The sequence below is a fragment of the Echinops telfairi genome, unplaced genomic scaffold, assembly GCF_000313985.2.
Source record: "Echinops telfairi isolate 266 unplaced genomic scaffold, ASM31398v2 ScPeMD7_2186;HRSCAF=2738, whole genome shotgun sequence".
Taxonomy (NCBI): domain Eukaryota; kingdom Metazoa; phylum Chordata; class Mammalia; order Afrosoricida; family Tenrecidae; genus Echinops; species Echinops telfairi.
This window is the reverse complement of record NW_022106084.1, coordinates 8,496,076-8,511,367: the sequence shown is the minus strand read 5'-3', so window position 1 is coordinate 8,511,367 and position 15,292 is coordinate 8,496,076. Positions and strand designations below refer to the sequence as shown.

Below are 15,292 nucleotides of genomic sequence, written 5' to 3'. Positions count from 1 at the left end.
AGAGGAAGGTTGTATTTCTCATCATTGTTACATCGCACCCTGACTGGCTCATCTCCTCCCCGAGACCCCTCTGCAAGGGGATCTCCAGTGGCAAGTTCTCTAGCAAACTCTAAATGACTCAGTGCTTAAATAGACCAAGTAAACACTGTACTTTACAGTTGAAAAGTATATTCTGCTTTTCAAAGTGTGTATCTAGATATTCACTGTATTAGGCAGGGTTCTCTAGAGAAACAAAACCAGGACACTTATGATTTTATTTGTGTGTGTGTGTGTGTGTGTGTGTGTGTGTGTGTGTGTAATGGTTAATGAGTCCACATAGCAGTAAAGAGGGCTCAGTTCAACTCCCTTTCGTGAACCTTACTATGGCTGCTGGTCCAAGCTCATGGAAGCAGACAGCAGAGTCTGCCCTGAGGCAAGACAGGCAAAGTCAGCAGGGTTGGACAGCAACAGTCAGTCAGTAGCTTGGGAGCTTAGCGAAGCTGGCCCCAAGGGGTCTCATGATGTTTGCATAGCAGCAGGATCCACCAGCCTTGAGTTCAAGTGACATATGTACCAGCAGTGTGGCGAAAGCAGGTCTCAATGGAACCTCAGTGATGCTCAGCAAGGCAGCATGACCCACGAGTTGGTTCAACCTACAGTAGTGCAGCACATACAGTAGTGAGACAAAGAACTAGCTCAGGCAGCAGAGTGCTGGTCTGGTCACCAGGGAGAAAGAGAGAAGGGGGCAGGCCATGGAAAGCCATTTATCTCATCATCTTCCAATCAAGCTGTGATCTGATTAAACTCCACCCACAAGTTCTTATGGATGCCTCGTTGGCACAATAAACCTATCACCTTCACCAAAGCCTATTACATTCAAGTTGATCTCAACTCATAGCGTCTCTATTAGTCAGAATAGAACTTCCCCATTGGGTTTCCAAGGTGGAATATCTCTATGGAAACAGTACTATAACTTTCTTCAGGAGCAGTTGATGGGTTCCAACCAATGACTTCTTGGCTAGCCGGTGAGCACTTTAAACACTGTGCCACCAAACCCCTTAACTGCACATATTCCCACTTGTGATTTTAATAGTATTGCTATAAGATGAGTGGGGTTTTTGTTTTAGTTGTTTCCCTGTCCATTAGTCTCACTTTCTTTTTGTTAAAATTTATTATTAATTGGGAGTTGATACATGTATCATTCCATAGTTTGATCACGTCAAGCAGAAGTGCACAATTGCCACCACAGTCCGTTTCCCAACATTCTTTGTCTTCCTGGACTCCTGGACATCGTAGTCTTAATTTCCAAGTAACGAATTTAAGCGAGAGGAGGATAAAGCAAACTGTCTAAAGTCACACAACTGGCTGGGGGCAGAGAGAGGTGGGGACTCAAGTGCCCTGAGCTCATGCCGTAACCTTGTAGGACAGCATCATGCTGTTGTTTGTAACATACGTGACAGTGACTCTGCCTTCACTACCTGGTGCTTCAGTAACAAACCAACAAAAATAACACCCTAAATGGCTGGCTTCACTGAACATTCATTGCCTCACAGTTTGGAAGACCAGAGTGCAACGCGGGGCATTGGATCTAGCAGGGCACCCTTCTTTGCCTGTCCTTGGTGTTCCTTGGCGGACAGGTAGGTCCTCAGGTAGTCGTATGGCACCCTTCTGCTGTGTGTCTATGCCTATTCTGCACAGGTTACACGATGCCACTTGGGAGCAATCAGGTTTAGGATCACCCCATTCTGACCTCCTCGTTCACATCACAAAAGAAACTCCCCAGTTCCTGAATGGCTCATATTGACCAGTGTAGGGGTTAGGACTTTATCATAGTTTTGGGATGCAGAACAACACAGTTTTCCATCCATAAATGAATGAGCCAAGAAAAAAAATGCCAATTTAGACATTCTGGCAGTTTATTCTAGTAGCTCCCATAAACAGATTTACTACTTCCGCCATGTTCAATGGCACAGCCTTGGATTGGATTTCAGTAGCCTCTCCTGTAAGAAACCCCCTCTTCCCCCTCTGCTAAGTCTTCTATGTAGGCAATGTTGAAGTTTAACTTTTTATTGTGATTGAAGTGGGGGCTTATGTGTTTTTTTTGTTTGAATCATGAATTAGATGAATGTTAACATTTCAGATGATCATTTATGAATGCAGTGATTTAAACAACTTATCCTGACCTCTCAATAGCTTGGCTTGTGGCATTTCATCTTAAAAGGGACGAAAATGAGCCCCTGGGTTGGGTTGGGTTGGGTTTCGCTCTGCCGCTCCAGAGAGAGCATCAGAGAGGACCCCGCAAGCAGGCCTCCCGTTTTCTCAGGGTGGCTCCCAGTGTACTTGTCGACACTCTTGTCCCTTTCCTTCTTTGTCAGGAAGGAATCAGTGAGATTCTGAGCTATGTTTGAATCACTGGTGACCAGGAACAGAGCGAAAAGGTGCTTTTAAGAAATCAATTAAAAGATAACTTGGAAATCTAAGGAGATGCTTGCCAGATAAATCAGTAGACTTCCAAATTCCATCTCTCCTTCTGGAAAGCGTAGAACATTTTATCTATCTGCCCCGACGAGGGCTTCAAAATATTTGTGGGAAAACTCCATTATCTTTTCATTGCATTTTCCTGGAACTTTTTGAAGCCCCTTCATAGGTGGATGATATATTTTTAAAGCGGATTTTGTTTGTTGGTTGTCCTTTTCTGTAGGAACTTTAACAACCCCAGGGCTTGAATAAAGAGGAAGGGAATTTATTCCAGTATCTTTAAAACCGCATCCTCATGGTGGCCCCTTACTGCCCTGCAGTTGTGAGTAGAAGGCAGGGTAAAGGTTATATAGAGTATTTCTAAGCCACGGTGGCTTCCGTTTGAAGGTGATGTATGCTGGGTACTGACCCAAATGCAGAATCTCTGTTGGCGGCTGCAAGGATGACCTCATCCCGTCTCATGCTCCTGAGAGCCAGGCAGCCTGCTCGCCCCTGGAGACAGTCCATTTTCACATCTCACTCATCATTGAATGGAGGGGGGATGGATTTTGCCTACGGTAGGAGGCGGTTACATCAGATCTCCAGTGGCAGCTCAAAGCTCTCCTATTGTTGCAACTCAACAACGGTAACCTAGCATTGCCACAAGATCTCCCTGACTCTGTAAAGTGCACACCTTCGGGAGGGAGGGAGGGACGGGAGTGCTACGGCATCCAATCCAGAAAGGGGAATGTAAGGAAAGGCTGTCACCTTCGGCCTGCACGTTTGCTGGACTAACCGGCACAGCGATTGACCTCCTCTCAGATGCTAACAGAACATGTACTCCTGGGTTTTCATGTCACGAAGGGCCTTCTGGGATAGCAGTCACCCCTGCCGGAGAGAAGAGCACTGCAGGCAGCGCGGTGGGCTGCAGGAGTGGCCTTTGAGGCAAAGGTTCTTGAGGAAGGGAGGCTGGCTCTTTAACCCGTGTGCCGTCATGCGCTTTCCACAGTTTCTCATGCCCGTTCCCGTGTGCACGCAGGGGGTTCCAGGAAAGAGATCACGGAGCACTGGGAATGGCTGGAGCACAACCTGCTGCAGACGCTCTCCATCTTCGAGAACGAGAATGACATCACCACGTTCGTGAGAGGCAAAATACAGGTAGGGATTTCATGGAGGGACCACGCAGAAACATTAGAACCATAGAAGACACGCCCCTCGACCCTGTGAACGTGTTGCCTCGATGGCTGACTTCCTTGTGTGCTCCCTGTGCCGGGCATTTTCCCCTCACTGTTGCCGTGTGTTTTTCCTGTTGGGATCCCTGTGGCCGCTGAGTCGAGTCCGACTCCGGGAGGCCCAGCTGTTGGGAGAGGGCGGGCGTGCTCCCTCGAGTTTTCTGGGCTGTTGTCTTTACAGAAGCAGATTTCCCGGCCTTTCTTGCAAGGCACTGCAGGCTGGGTGGGGACTCCCAGCCTTTCCATTAGCGACGGAGAACACACGCGTGTGTGCCATTCGGAGAACTATCAGAGGGAGGATCGTTTCTTCCATGGCAATATTTGTGGTAATCAACTTATGTAGATTGAAAACTGATACCATATCTCAATGTAGTATCAGGTATAGTTCAATACAAGTACAGTACAAGTACAATCTTAATATAGTATCAAGTACAGTACAAGTATCAACACAGTAACGATGCTGTCCTGTGTAGGACTATTAGTAAGCCAATGAGCCAGGATGTCCCATGCACACATGACTCTAAAGCTCCAAACCAAGTCACCAAATCCTAGGAGGTCTTGGCTTGAAGCAGCCTTAGCAGCTCCTGCACGTGCTCGCGCCTCTCCTCCCTCTCTCGTGGTTGTAGAAACTTGTCGATCGCATAGCGGTGGCCAGTTCAATTACCGTTTATAGATGCACAGTTTATTGACGGCGCAGAGCAATCAGTGTGCACTTACCCTTAATCGATGTGCTTTTTTCATCACCACTGGCCCCTCTTTTCGGTTCTGTTTTCGGTTCTTAACATTCTCTAGGTTGAGTTTGCCAGGTCTTCTTCCCTTTTGCAGAAATTCAGATTGGGCATTCCTGGCTGGCAGACTGTATAAAGTTCGCTGTTGCTTCTCAGGATATCATTTCTGGAGGCACACAATACCCACAGCCTCTTCTCAGGGATGCAGATTTTGATAATCCGGTCATTCCTCCACTGTATAGTTCCTAATTTGCCTTGGCAAATAATAAACAGTTTACAATATTCTATAAGAAACACATTGTGGTGACACAAATATCCTGCCCCTCATCAAAATCCCACGCCCCACCCCCACCCCTTTAATTTAATATCCAGCTGTAATTTTTCCCAGAATCACTCTGTTGGTTTCTCCTACCCCACATTTCCCCCCTTGACCAGTTGGCACTCAGTATTGTACTATAAACTGTATAAACCGTTTAATTTACCTATCTCGTTATTGCTAGTATGAGCTCGTAGGTTCCCGTGTTTTCCTTGGTTTATGCGTTAATGATGGACTTCATTATTTCAGCGCTGCCTTATCCCAGATTCCGCTACAGGGAGCACTTACACACTCCATGTCCCTGTGGCTCGCTCCCAGTGTGGTTCTGGAGCACTTCATTCTCCTATCATAAGTAGTCCAGGCTCATCCTATGCTTGTCCCGCCCCCACTCTGAACATTACATAACATTTGCTTACAGTTCCCCCTCATTGCTTAACGTGCTTTTCTGAATACGTGAAACATTCACATTCTCCCCAACCTGCAGATTCCTCCCAAAGTGTGCCCCCTTTCTGCTTCCCTTCTTTCCTGTGTCTCTGACAGCTTGGGGGCAGACGGTCAGCTTCCGTCATTACCAGGTGGACATTTCCCGTGTTTCTTCTGTAAAGATGATCAGATAGATCGCCTCATATGTGTTTTCTTCTTAGTTCCCTTTAAGTCTGCCAGAAAGGCTTCATTTCACGTGTGCTTCTCGGCACGTTGTGCTTCTTACCCAATACCTCCTGGAAAACACTCAGTATTCGTCCATAGAGATCTCTGGCGTGCTCTTTGGTTGTTTGTGTCTAAGGCTACTTCTCTTAATTTTGTTTCTTATATTTGAAACAATTTTAGATTTAGAGAAGGTCGTACAAAGAATTCCCTCCATGTACCCCCGACTCAGCTTCCTTTAATATTGACATCTTAGATAAGCATGGTGCATTTAATAAAACTAAGAAGATAATATTCAAGTTACTAAAAACCCCAAAGCAAGTTTACGATTACTGAGCCCATTCCAGTTCATGGTTACCCCAAAGAACAGAGCATAAGTGTCCCTGTGGGTCTCTGAGGCTATAACTCTTTACAGGAGAAGAAAGCCTCATTTTTCTCCTTTGAAGTGGGTCGTGGTTTCGAACTGCTGACTTCTGGTTAGCAGCTTGATTCATAAGCCACTATGCCACCAGGGCTCTCCACTATTAACTCAGCTACTGGTAAACTGATTTGATACTTACGGGCTGTCTCCACTTGATGTCTTTTTTCTGTCTGTCATCCATGTTGCATGTAATACCTTACTATTTTACAGCTATATGTTATTAGACATTGAGGTAATTTCCAATATTTGGCCATTGCAGACAATGCAGCATATATGTTTTCATGTGTGTGTAAGTTTGTACTGGCTTTAGAGTACACTGCTTTAAGTGGTATTTCCTAAAAAAGTGTGAATGAATTCATGTGTGACATGGTTGGCGATTGCCAAATTCCTGTCCATAGGATTGTGCAGTTTTGCATCTCCACAATCTTGCCAGCAAAGTATATTGCCGGGTTTTAGAATCTTTGGGTAATAAATGAATAATATTTTAGTGTTTTAATTTGTATTTATCTTATTATGAATCAAGTTGAACATTTTGGGCTTTTTGATCTTATTTTTCTTTAATTTTTTGAAAATTCTTGTACTAAAGGTCTGTCGCCTTTCATGAATGACATGAGCATATGTGGAAATTATTTCTATGTTTTGTCATTTGCCTTTTGATTTTGCCTATGGTAATTTTTTACATACAAAGTTTAAAATTTTTATCTAATCTGAGTTTTGTTTTTTTTTTAATATTGTAACAACTAGGTTTTTAGTCAAAGTTAAAAAGCATATCTGTACTTTCAACTTTAGGAGGAACTTCAAGCCAGAATATGATATTTTGTTTCTCTTTAAGATTTCATAGAATGGTCCAATTTTATTGTCTTTCCTGCTTTTTACTAAACTTTTTACATAGACATGTAGTCATTTTATAGTCAGGGGAAAAATAGTTTAAATATATCAGGGAGCTTGAGAAAGCTTGTGGAGAGAATTCCACGATGTTTTCATTGCATTTTCCCATGAACATAGGGGCATCATTTGATTGTTACCCGCCGCTCCTGCCCAGTGGCCTTTCCATTTTCCACTCTAGGTGAGAGCCCCGCTGCAGGGGTTCTGGGGGCCAAGAGAATCTTGTTGCTGTTGATTGTCTGCTAGGATTACTTTCAGAGCCAACTACTAGTCTCCTAGTGGACAGTTCATATTCAGTCACTTGCATGTACTCAGGTTTTTATTCTTTGTTCATTCTTATACACCTTTTGAGATCCCTCTAAAGGAATTGCCAGGTGTCAAATATCATATAGGCTATAAATATATTGGCCAACAAAGATAGATGTTTTTTTCTCATCCCTCTTCCATTTTTACACTGGCTTCTTTCTTCCCCAACCAGCACGCTAGTACCCTCGCCCTGCCTGCCTCTAAGTCCCCTAAAGTGACCCTCTATCAAAACCTGTTACTCTCACTGCCATCAGGCAGATACCAACTTACAGTAACTCTGGAAGACTGGGTCAAACTGCCCCTGTGAGTTTCCAAGACTCTTTATCTGTTTACAGGAGTAGAAAGCCTCATTTTTCTCCCATGGAGTGGGGTTTTTTTGAACTTCAGGCCTTGTGAATCACACCCCAATCCATAACCACTAAGCTACCAACTGGACCAATAGGTAACTGCATGATAAATGGAGAAAAGATTTGAAGTTGTCGATGATTTCGTCTTGTTGGGATTCATAATCAATGCTCACGGAAGCAGCAGTCAAGAGATCAAATGATGCATTGCATTGGGTAAATCTGCTGCACAAGACCTCTCTAAGGTGTTGAAAAACAAGGATGTTACTTTAAGGAGCAAGGCGAGCCTGACCAAGCCATGTATGGATTTTCAGTTGGCTCATATGCATGTGAAAGTTGAACGTTGAATAATGAAGACTGATGAAGCATTCATGCATTTGAAGTATGGTACTAACGAAGACTTTTGGAAATACCATGGATTGCCAGAAAGAACAATCAAATCTGTCTTGGAAGAAGTACAACAAGAATGCTCCTTGGAGGCAAGGATGGCAAGACCTGGTCTCACTTACTTTCAACATGTTCTCAGGAGAGACCAGTCCCTGGAGAAGGACATCACGTTTGGTAAAGTGGAGGGGCAGCGAACAAGAGGAAGGCCCTGGACAAGATGGACGGACAGCGTGGCTGCAGCAATGGGTTCAAACCCAAGAACAGCTGCGAGGGCGGCGCAGGGCCTGGTGGTGTTTTGTCCTGAGTTGGAAGTGGCTCAGTGACACCTAACCAGCTCAAAGCCTGCTTACCCCTAAAGGGGCCTGGAACACGTCTGTTCTCGCAAGAGAAGTATCAGAAGTGGTGATCGGGAGACGATCTTAACTTCGTCTCACAGGACAGTATGTGACCACTTCTGTGGCCGACCAGCCTTCTCTCCTGTGTGGCCAAATAATAGGAGTCAGCAGCCTGGTCCTTACCTTCATAAAGGTTACTAACATAACATTTTAACTTGAAATGTAGAATTCTCCATCTCTGGATGACATAGTAAAGGCTGAAATCTATTCCCTTAAGATGTTTCCATTCCAAATTGGAAATATAACTTATGCTTATCTAATTGCAGTCTTTCACAAACTCACTCACCCGCTGCCATCAGGTCCCTCTGACTCACGGTGCCCCAGGGCTGAGTGGCAGTGTCCTCGTGGGTTTCTGAGACCGTCAGTCTTGATGGAAGTAGAAAGCCTCATCTTTCTCTCCCAGAGCAACTGGTGTTCCTGAACTGCTTACCTTGCGGTTAGGAGCCCAGCGTGTGACCCACTATACCACCAGGGCTTCATAATAGACACTGATGATAAAAAATAATATTCAAGATGCCATCACTCTCTTAGGAACTTGTGTTTAGTATCTCACTCACTGCCATGGACTCCATGCTGCCTCTTAGCGACCCCCTGGGGGTTTCCGAGACTAACTGTTTCTGGGAGTAGAAAGCCCAGTCTTTCTCCTGAGCAGCTGCTGGTGGCTTTGGACGGCCAACCATGTGGATTGCAGCCCAGCACATAACCCCTGCACCTGCAGAGAGATAGACAGAATTCTTTTTCAGTCACTATATAATGTAGGCGAATAGAGAGGTACGATGTTGGGTTGTTGTGGGCCATTGAGTGGATTCTGACTTAAAGCAGCTCCATGGGACAGAGTGGAACTGCCCCCTGGGGCTTTCCTGGCTGTAATCTCTATAGAAGCAGACGGCCAGGTCTTTGTCCTGCAGAGCCACTCCCTGCCCTATGGCCCGTTCTGACTCATAGTGACTCTGCTAGGCAGAGTAGAATGGTCCCAGTGGATTTCTGAGGCTGCAGATCTTTACAAGAGCCCAAAGCATCTTTCTTCCTTGGAGAGAAAAGGTGTAGATGGTGTAGGAGAGGCTTAGGGGCAATTTCTTGTTAGAAGAGTGCGTTGAAGACTTGCCTTGGTGTGGTGTTTGCATAGTGAGCCCACTCTTTGCTGTGGTGGTCATTGTTTATGTTTATATTTGCTTTTAACTAGAATTGAATGGAGATTGAGATTCTAGAAGACTAAACCTCACCAGTGCTGGCAAGAGGGCTAGAACATAAGTCAGTGAAAATTTAGGAAATAATCTCAGTCCAGGCACGGCACTGAGAATCGGCGGTCCTGACTGTGGGGAAGTCGCATCATCATTGGGAGAAGTTCACAGGCGGTGGGCATTGGACCAGACACGGGGCTTGGTCGGATTCATTTCACAGAACCGTCTGAACTTAGGCAAGCAGATAGGCAGGTTGCAGGTGGAACAGAAGAACCACCGGCAAGAAGGTCTAAAAACACTTGGATGACAAGCTTAGGCGAATTGGAACATATTCCACTAGTGGAGATTGCGGATGGGCTGTCATGGAGACCGTGGGTGATACAAATGACTAAGCGGTCAGCTAGTAACTGAAAGGTTGGTGACTCAGATCCCCCTATGGGTTCTTCAGAGGAGAGATCTGGGAATCTACTTCTAAAACTCCGCCATTGAAAATCCAGTGGAGCCTAATTCTACTTCAGCATGCATGGGATTGCCATGAGTCAGAATCGGCTCCATGCCAATGGTTTGTTTGTTTCTTTGTTCATTTGTTTTTCTAGTAGTTACTATGAGAGACCAGGTGATTGTTTAGGCTTAGTCCCAAAGGTGGCTCTTGAATTAAGGAAGCCTGTAGAAGAACCAATGTATTTAGATTGTGGTGCCAGAGAAGAATGTTGAAAGTACCTAGGATTGCTAAAACGACAAACCCACCTGTATTCGAAGAAGTAAGGCTGGAGTGCCCTTCAGAGGCAAGGATGGCGAGACATCGTCTTGTTTTGGACGTGCTGTCAGGAGAGACCAGTCCCTGGAGAAGGACAGCATGTCTGGTAAAGTGGAGGGGCGGTGGAAGAGAGGAAGGCCCTCAGGAGATGGGGGGACACAGTGGCCGCATCCGTGAGCTCAGGCAGAGGAACGACTCTGAGGATGGCGCAGGACCTGCAGTGTTCCCGTCTGTTGGACGTGGGGTCGCTGTGGGTCGGAGCTGACTCGATGGCACCCAACAACAACAACAACATGTATAGTATAGAATTTTTTTCTTCATGCTGGTGATAGTGAGGAACTAACTGAAGAAAATGATAATAAATGTGCTGTCAACAAAACAGTATGGCAGAAGATTAGTTTGTAGGGAGCATTACGGCTGTACTGGAAGCAAAAGACTAATGGAGAGGTTCCCAGACTTATCGGGCCTATTGCCCTCATTTCAGGAAAAATGTACTCAGCCACCACCCTGACAATTAGAAATGTTGGTTTTAAAGCCCATAATGCAGGATAAGGTAGAAGTATCTGCTTTTGAAGCCCCCAGCGGGGAGGTGGTATCACCCACTTTGGGACTCACTGATCTGAGGGCAGGAATTCCAGGTCTGAGGCAGTGTGATTTTCTGTGCTTAGGATACAGAAGGCTCGGTCAAGAAAAGGCTGTATCTTCCATGTCAGCGAGAATTGGAGAGGCTGCCCACATGCACACAGATCCGCCATGATATTTTCCACACCAGAGCCTAAGGCTTTCTTGATCTCAGCTCATGCCTTTCCAGTGCTGCCTTGAAATCAAAGATCATAAGATGCGTGTGGGGGTGGGGTTGTGATTACAAAATCAAAGATGTCATTTAAGAGGGAGCATTTTTTTCTCAACAGGTATCCAACCAGAGCAATTCTGACTCATGGATACCCTATAAGCTAGAGTAGAACTACCCCATTGGGCTTCTAAGTCTGTAAATCATCATGGGAACATATAGTCTAATCTTTAGCCTACCAAGTGGCTGGCGGATTTGAACCACTGACCTTGTGGTTGGCAGCCCAACGCATAACTCATCAGGGCTTCTTAAGAGATAAACGTGGAGGGGGGGAGGGGGGGAGCTTCAAAGAGTTCATGGAAGAAATTCAGCTATCTTTCAATTCTATTTTTCCATGAATTTTTAAGCCCCATTTGTATGTAAAAGCCAATTTTCAGAGAACTAAAGAAAAACTGGGTAGCAATAAAAGACCTCTCCTGTTGCAGTAGTGATGGGGTAGCAGGTTAAACCATTTACTTACTTGCTATGCAAATATTTCATTACCTTTCCAACCATGCAAAATATGTATGTCTAATATAATTTTTACACTCAATTAATTTTTTGCTTAAATGGCTGCTTGTGCCATTTCTCTGGATTCTTTGATACTAGCCATGACCTAAGACAAAAGACCTGAATCCAAGTGTCAATTAGAGTGAGTTAGTTAAAGTATGTTGTGCCAACCTGGCCAATAAACACATGTGGGGTTAATTGAAGAGCGGAGGGATAAATGGCTTGGTGAGCCTCAGCTTTCTAGTTCTTGGGTCTCTTGCTTTGTGATGGTCGGACCAGGGTACAGCTGCCTTAGCCAGTTCCCTGCTTCAGCTGGCAAGGCTCACTTCCTGCAAGACATCCCCGAGGAGAAGTTGCATGGACCTACCCCGATGCAGCCCTGGGTGCTGCAGCACCCATGTGGAGACCCCTGCCAGCGCTGAGATACTTACACGTTCACTGACTGGGCTTTCCTCCTGCAGTCGGCATCATTGTGTGTGTTTTGTGAGATGGAGGAGGACTTTGTGGATTGGTGTCAGACATATGAGCTAATGTTGGACTTGTGGGCTTGGGCAGCACTGGGTTGGGATGTTTTCTTGATGTGCATTTACCCTTTCTATAAAACTCTCTTATACATATGGGTTTCTGTGGATTTGTTTCTCTAGTGTACCCAGACTAACACATGGAGCCATGCACCCTGGTCTTCCTTCCCTCTCCTGTCCACTGTCAAGTTTGCTATTTGTGAAGGATTTGGGTTGGTTTTGAGTCAGGCAGGAAGTTGGCCTTTGGGTTAACATCTCCTCATTTGCTAAATAAAAACATCAGGCTTCCTTCCAAGTAAGCCTAATAAAATGAATAACACCAGTAAACAGATGATAAAATCTGCAATGCCGTTTGAAACCGTTCACTTCACAAATGCTCTTTGTGAAGGGGCTTTGCATTTTCAGCTAGGCTTTCTGCAGAATTCGTCCTTCGGTGTGCTGTTGTTACTGCTGCTTTCCCTTTGCGCCTCCGACGCGTGCTTTGCTTGCGGTGATTCCAGGTGGATGCTCTGGGCCTCCTCTCTCCACAGGGCATCATCGCGGAGTATAACAAAATCAACGACGTAAAGGAAGACGATGACACGGAGAAGTTTAAGGAAGCCATTGTGAAATTCCATCGGCTCTTTGGGATGCCGGAGGAGGAGAAACTCGTCAACTATTACTCTTGCAGTTACTGGAAGGGGAAGGTCCCCCGACAGGGCTGGATGTACCTCAGTATTAACCACCTGTGCTTCTATTCTTTCCTTATGGGAAGGGAAGGTAAGTTGAAAGTGGACTGAACTTTTCTCCGGGCACATAAACCATATGAAATGAACGAACTGAAACTAAGTGTTGCAAATGGGTCAAAGTTGTTTGTAAAAAGTGAATAGAATCATCTTTTATTTCAACATTTTTACAGAAATTAGCCATGAGGTAATAAAGATAACATAGAGGGTAGAAGTAATTTAGTAGAAAGAGACTCAAATCTATACTGTTTATGGACTTATCATTGATGCGGTCCCAAATTTCTCTGTCCACTCACGAACAGAACAACCACAAGTAAGGACTCACAAACAAAGGCGCTTAGCGGGATTGGGGTCTGGGAATGTGAGATAGTCGAATTTGAAAAAAATGATGAGTCGTGGAGTGTTTGACCTGCCTTGTTCCCTGCGCTCAGCCAAACTGGTCATCCGGTGGGTGGACATCACTCAGCTTGAGAAGAACGCCACCCTGCTTCTGCCTGATGTGATCAAAGTGAGCACGAGGTCCAGCGAGCACTTCTTCTCTGTGTTCCTCAACATCAACGAAACCTTCAAGCTGATGGAGCAGCTGGCCAACATCGCCATGCGGCAGCTCCTGGACAATGAGGGCTTTGAACAGGACAGATCCCTGCCCAAGCTGAAGAAGAAGTCCCCTAAGAAAGTCTCTGCTCTCAAACGGTGAGTCTTGGAAACATGGAGAGTTTCTTTAAGAAACAAAGCGGGCCGGTTTTAGGGGCCCATGAGCCACATAGCCTACAATTCAATAGCCCAGTCTTACCAAGAGGGGTTGTACAACCATTACCACAATCAACATTAGAACAGTTTCTTCTTTCCAGTTCTCCTTGTTCTCTGCCCCCCACTCCCCCCCAACCTCCCCTGCCAGACCCCACACACACACATCCCCCACAAGAAACTAGTAATGCAGTTCCTGACTTTCATATGCAGAAAAACCTTAGTTGAATAGAAAATATTTTAAAGCTAGAATCAATGTAAAATAGGTCAAAAGGGAGATCAAATGTTCAGGCGTTAAATTTTGATCGACCTCCATCTGCAGGAATCCACTTCCTAGTGCACTCTGCATGACAGCCGACCCCTCCCAGCCCTGGTCTGTGCTCAGACCAGCGGCTCCGTGTATTTTCCCTTTACTCTTTTTTTTTTTACTGAAGCAACTTTTAAATGGGTCAAAGGGGGATCAAATGATAAGTTATCACATTTTTAGCCTAACAACATCTACCATCATCAACTTTACAAGGCTCTCCATCTGATAACAAGCCTTGTAGACTTTCTAAACAAGACACCCACCCTCCTTGATTCGCTTTAACACATTGTGAACAGCTTCAAGTGTTCTGCACACTTTTCTGGCTGGAGGCATGAAACGGACTGACTGCTTCGGACACTCAGAGTTCTGTGAGTGAGACACGGTAGGATAGAAACTCGTTGGCCCTATGGCGTCGAGGAGCACATGGGCGGGTGGTTAGCTCTGCCCAGGTGGGTCTGAGGCTGTGAATCTCTGAGAGAGCAGACTGACCACCTTACCCTTCGCCTGCAGAGCAGCTGAGACCAGTAAACCTTATAGGATCCAGGAGGCTGCTCCTTCGAGTTTCCAAGGCTAAATCTTTAAGGGAACAGTTAGGCGCATCTTTCTGCTTTAGAGCAGCTGGTGGGTTTGCAGATAGTTAACGGCCCAACACTTCACCCACGGTGACAGCAAGGCTCCTGCCCCATCAGCTCCCCATGATCGATAGGATCGCTGAAGACAAATGGGTGCATAAGCAAATGTGGTGAAGAAAGCTGATGGCACCCAGCCATCAAAAGATACAGCGTCTGGGGAGGGGATAAATGAGGACCTAATGCCGGGGGCTTAAGTGGAGAGGAAATGTTTTGAGAATGATGAGGGCAAAGAATGTACAAATGCGTTTTACACAATTGATGTATGTATGGATTGTGATAAGAGTTGTATGAGCCCCTAATAAAATGATTTAAAAAAAAAAAGATACAGCGTCTGGGGTCCTAAAGGCTTGAAGGCAAGCAAGCGGCCATCCAGCTCAGAAGCAACAAAACCCACATGGAAGAAGCACACCAGCCTTTATTTGGTAATGACGATCAGTCTCGGGAAGCTGTGTGATTGTGGCAGGATGTTAATGACTCCACCTAAAGGTTCTCAGGGCAGCCCAGCTGTCGGATCTCAAAGCTAATCAGAGACCGTGGGACGACCTCCTTCCGAGAGGGGACCTGAAGCTGCCGCCATCCTGGGATGGGAGACAGCGATGGCTGTGGTCCTTCCTCTGGCCTGACCTGCTGGAGCTGGGGGCGTGCGGCCGGTTCAGTAAGGTGTTTTTTTGTATGAGATGAGTTATTATTATTGCTTTCTAGGGATCTTGACGCCCGGGCCAAGAGTGAGAGATACCGCGCGCTTTTCCGGCTGCCCAAAGACGAAAAATTAGATGGCCACACAGACTGTACCCTCTGGACCCCCTTTAACAAAATGCACATTCTGGGCCAGATGTTCGTGTCCACAAATTACATCTGTTTTACCAGCAAGGAGGAGAACTTGTGTAGCCTCATTATCCCGCTCCGGGAGGTAAGTGTCCGCTAAAGGTCTGCCCGCGAAATGTCCTTTGTGAGATTTCTCCATGTGAACCAGGAATCTCGTTTACCC

The 15,292-nt window shown here is 45.7% G+C and overlaps 1 protein-coding gene across 1 annotated transcript in view; it reads left to right on the top strand.

Annotated features, from left to right (window-relative positions):
* The window catches only part of TBC1D9 (TBC1 domain family member 9), a 112,027-nt gene that overhangs the window by 53,428 nt on the left and 43,307 nt on the right, over window positions 1-15,292 (top strand). The window contains exons 4-7 of the mRNA XM_004712141.2: window positions 3,476-3,594; window positions 12,424-12,652; window positions 13,050-13,311; window positions 15,007-15,214. Of these exons, the coding sequence (XP_004712198.2) occupies window positions 3,476-3,594; window positions 12,424-12,652; window positions 13,050-13,311; window positions 15,007-15,214 (818 nt within the window). The remainder of the gene's footprint in view (window positions 1-3,475; window positions 3,595-12,423; window positions 12,653-13,049; window positions 13,312-15,006; window positions 15,215-15,292) is intronic.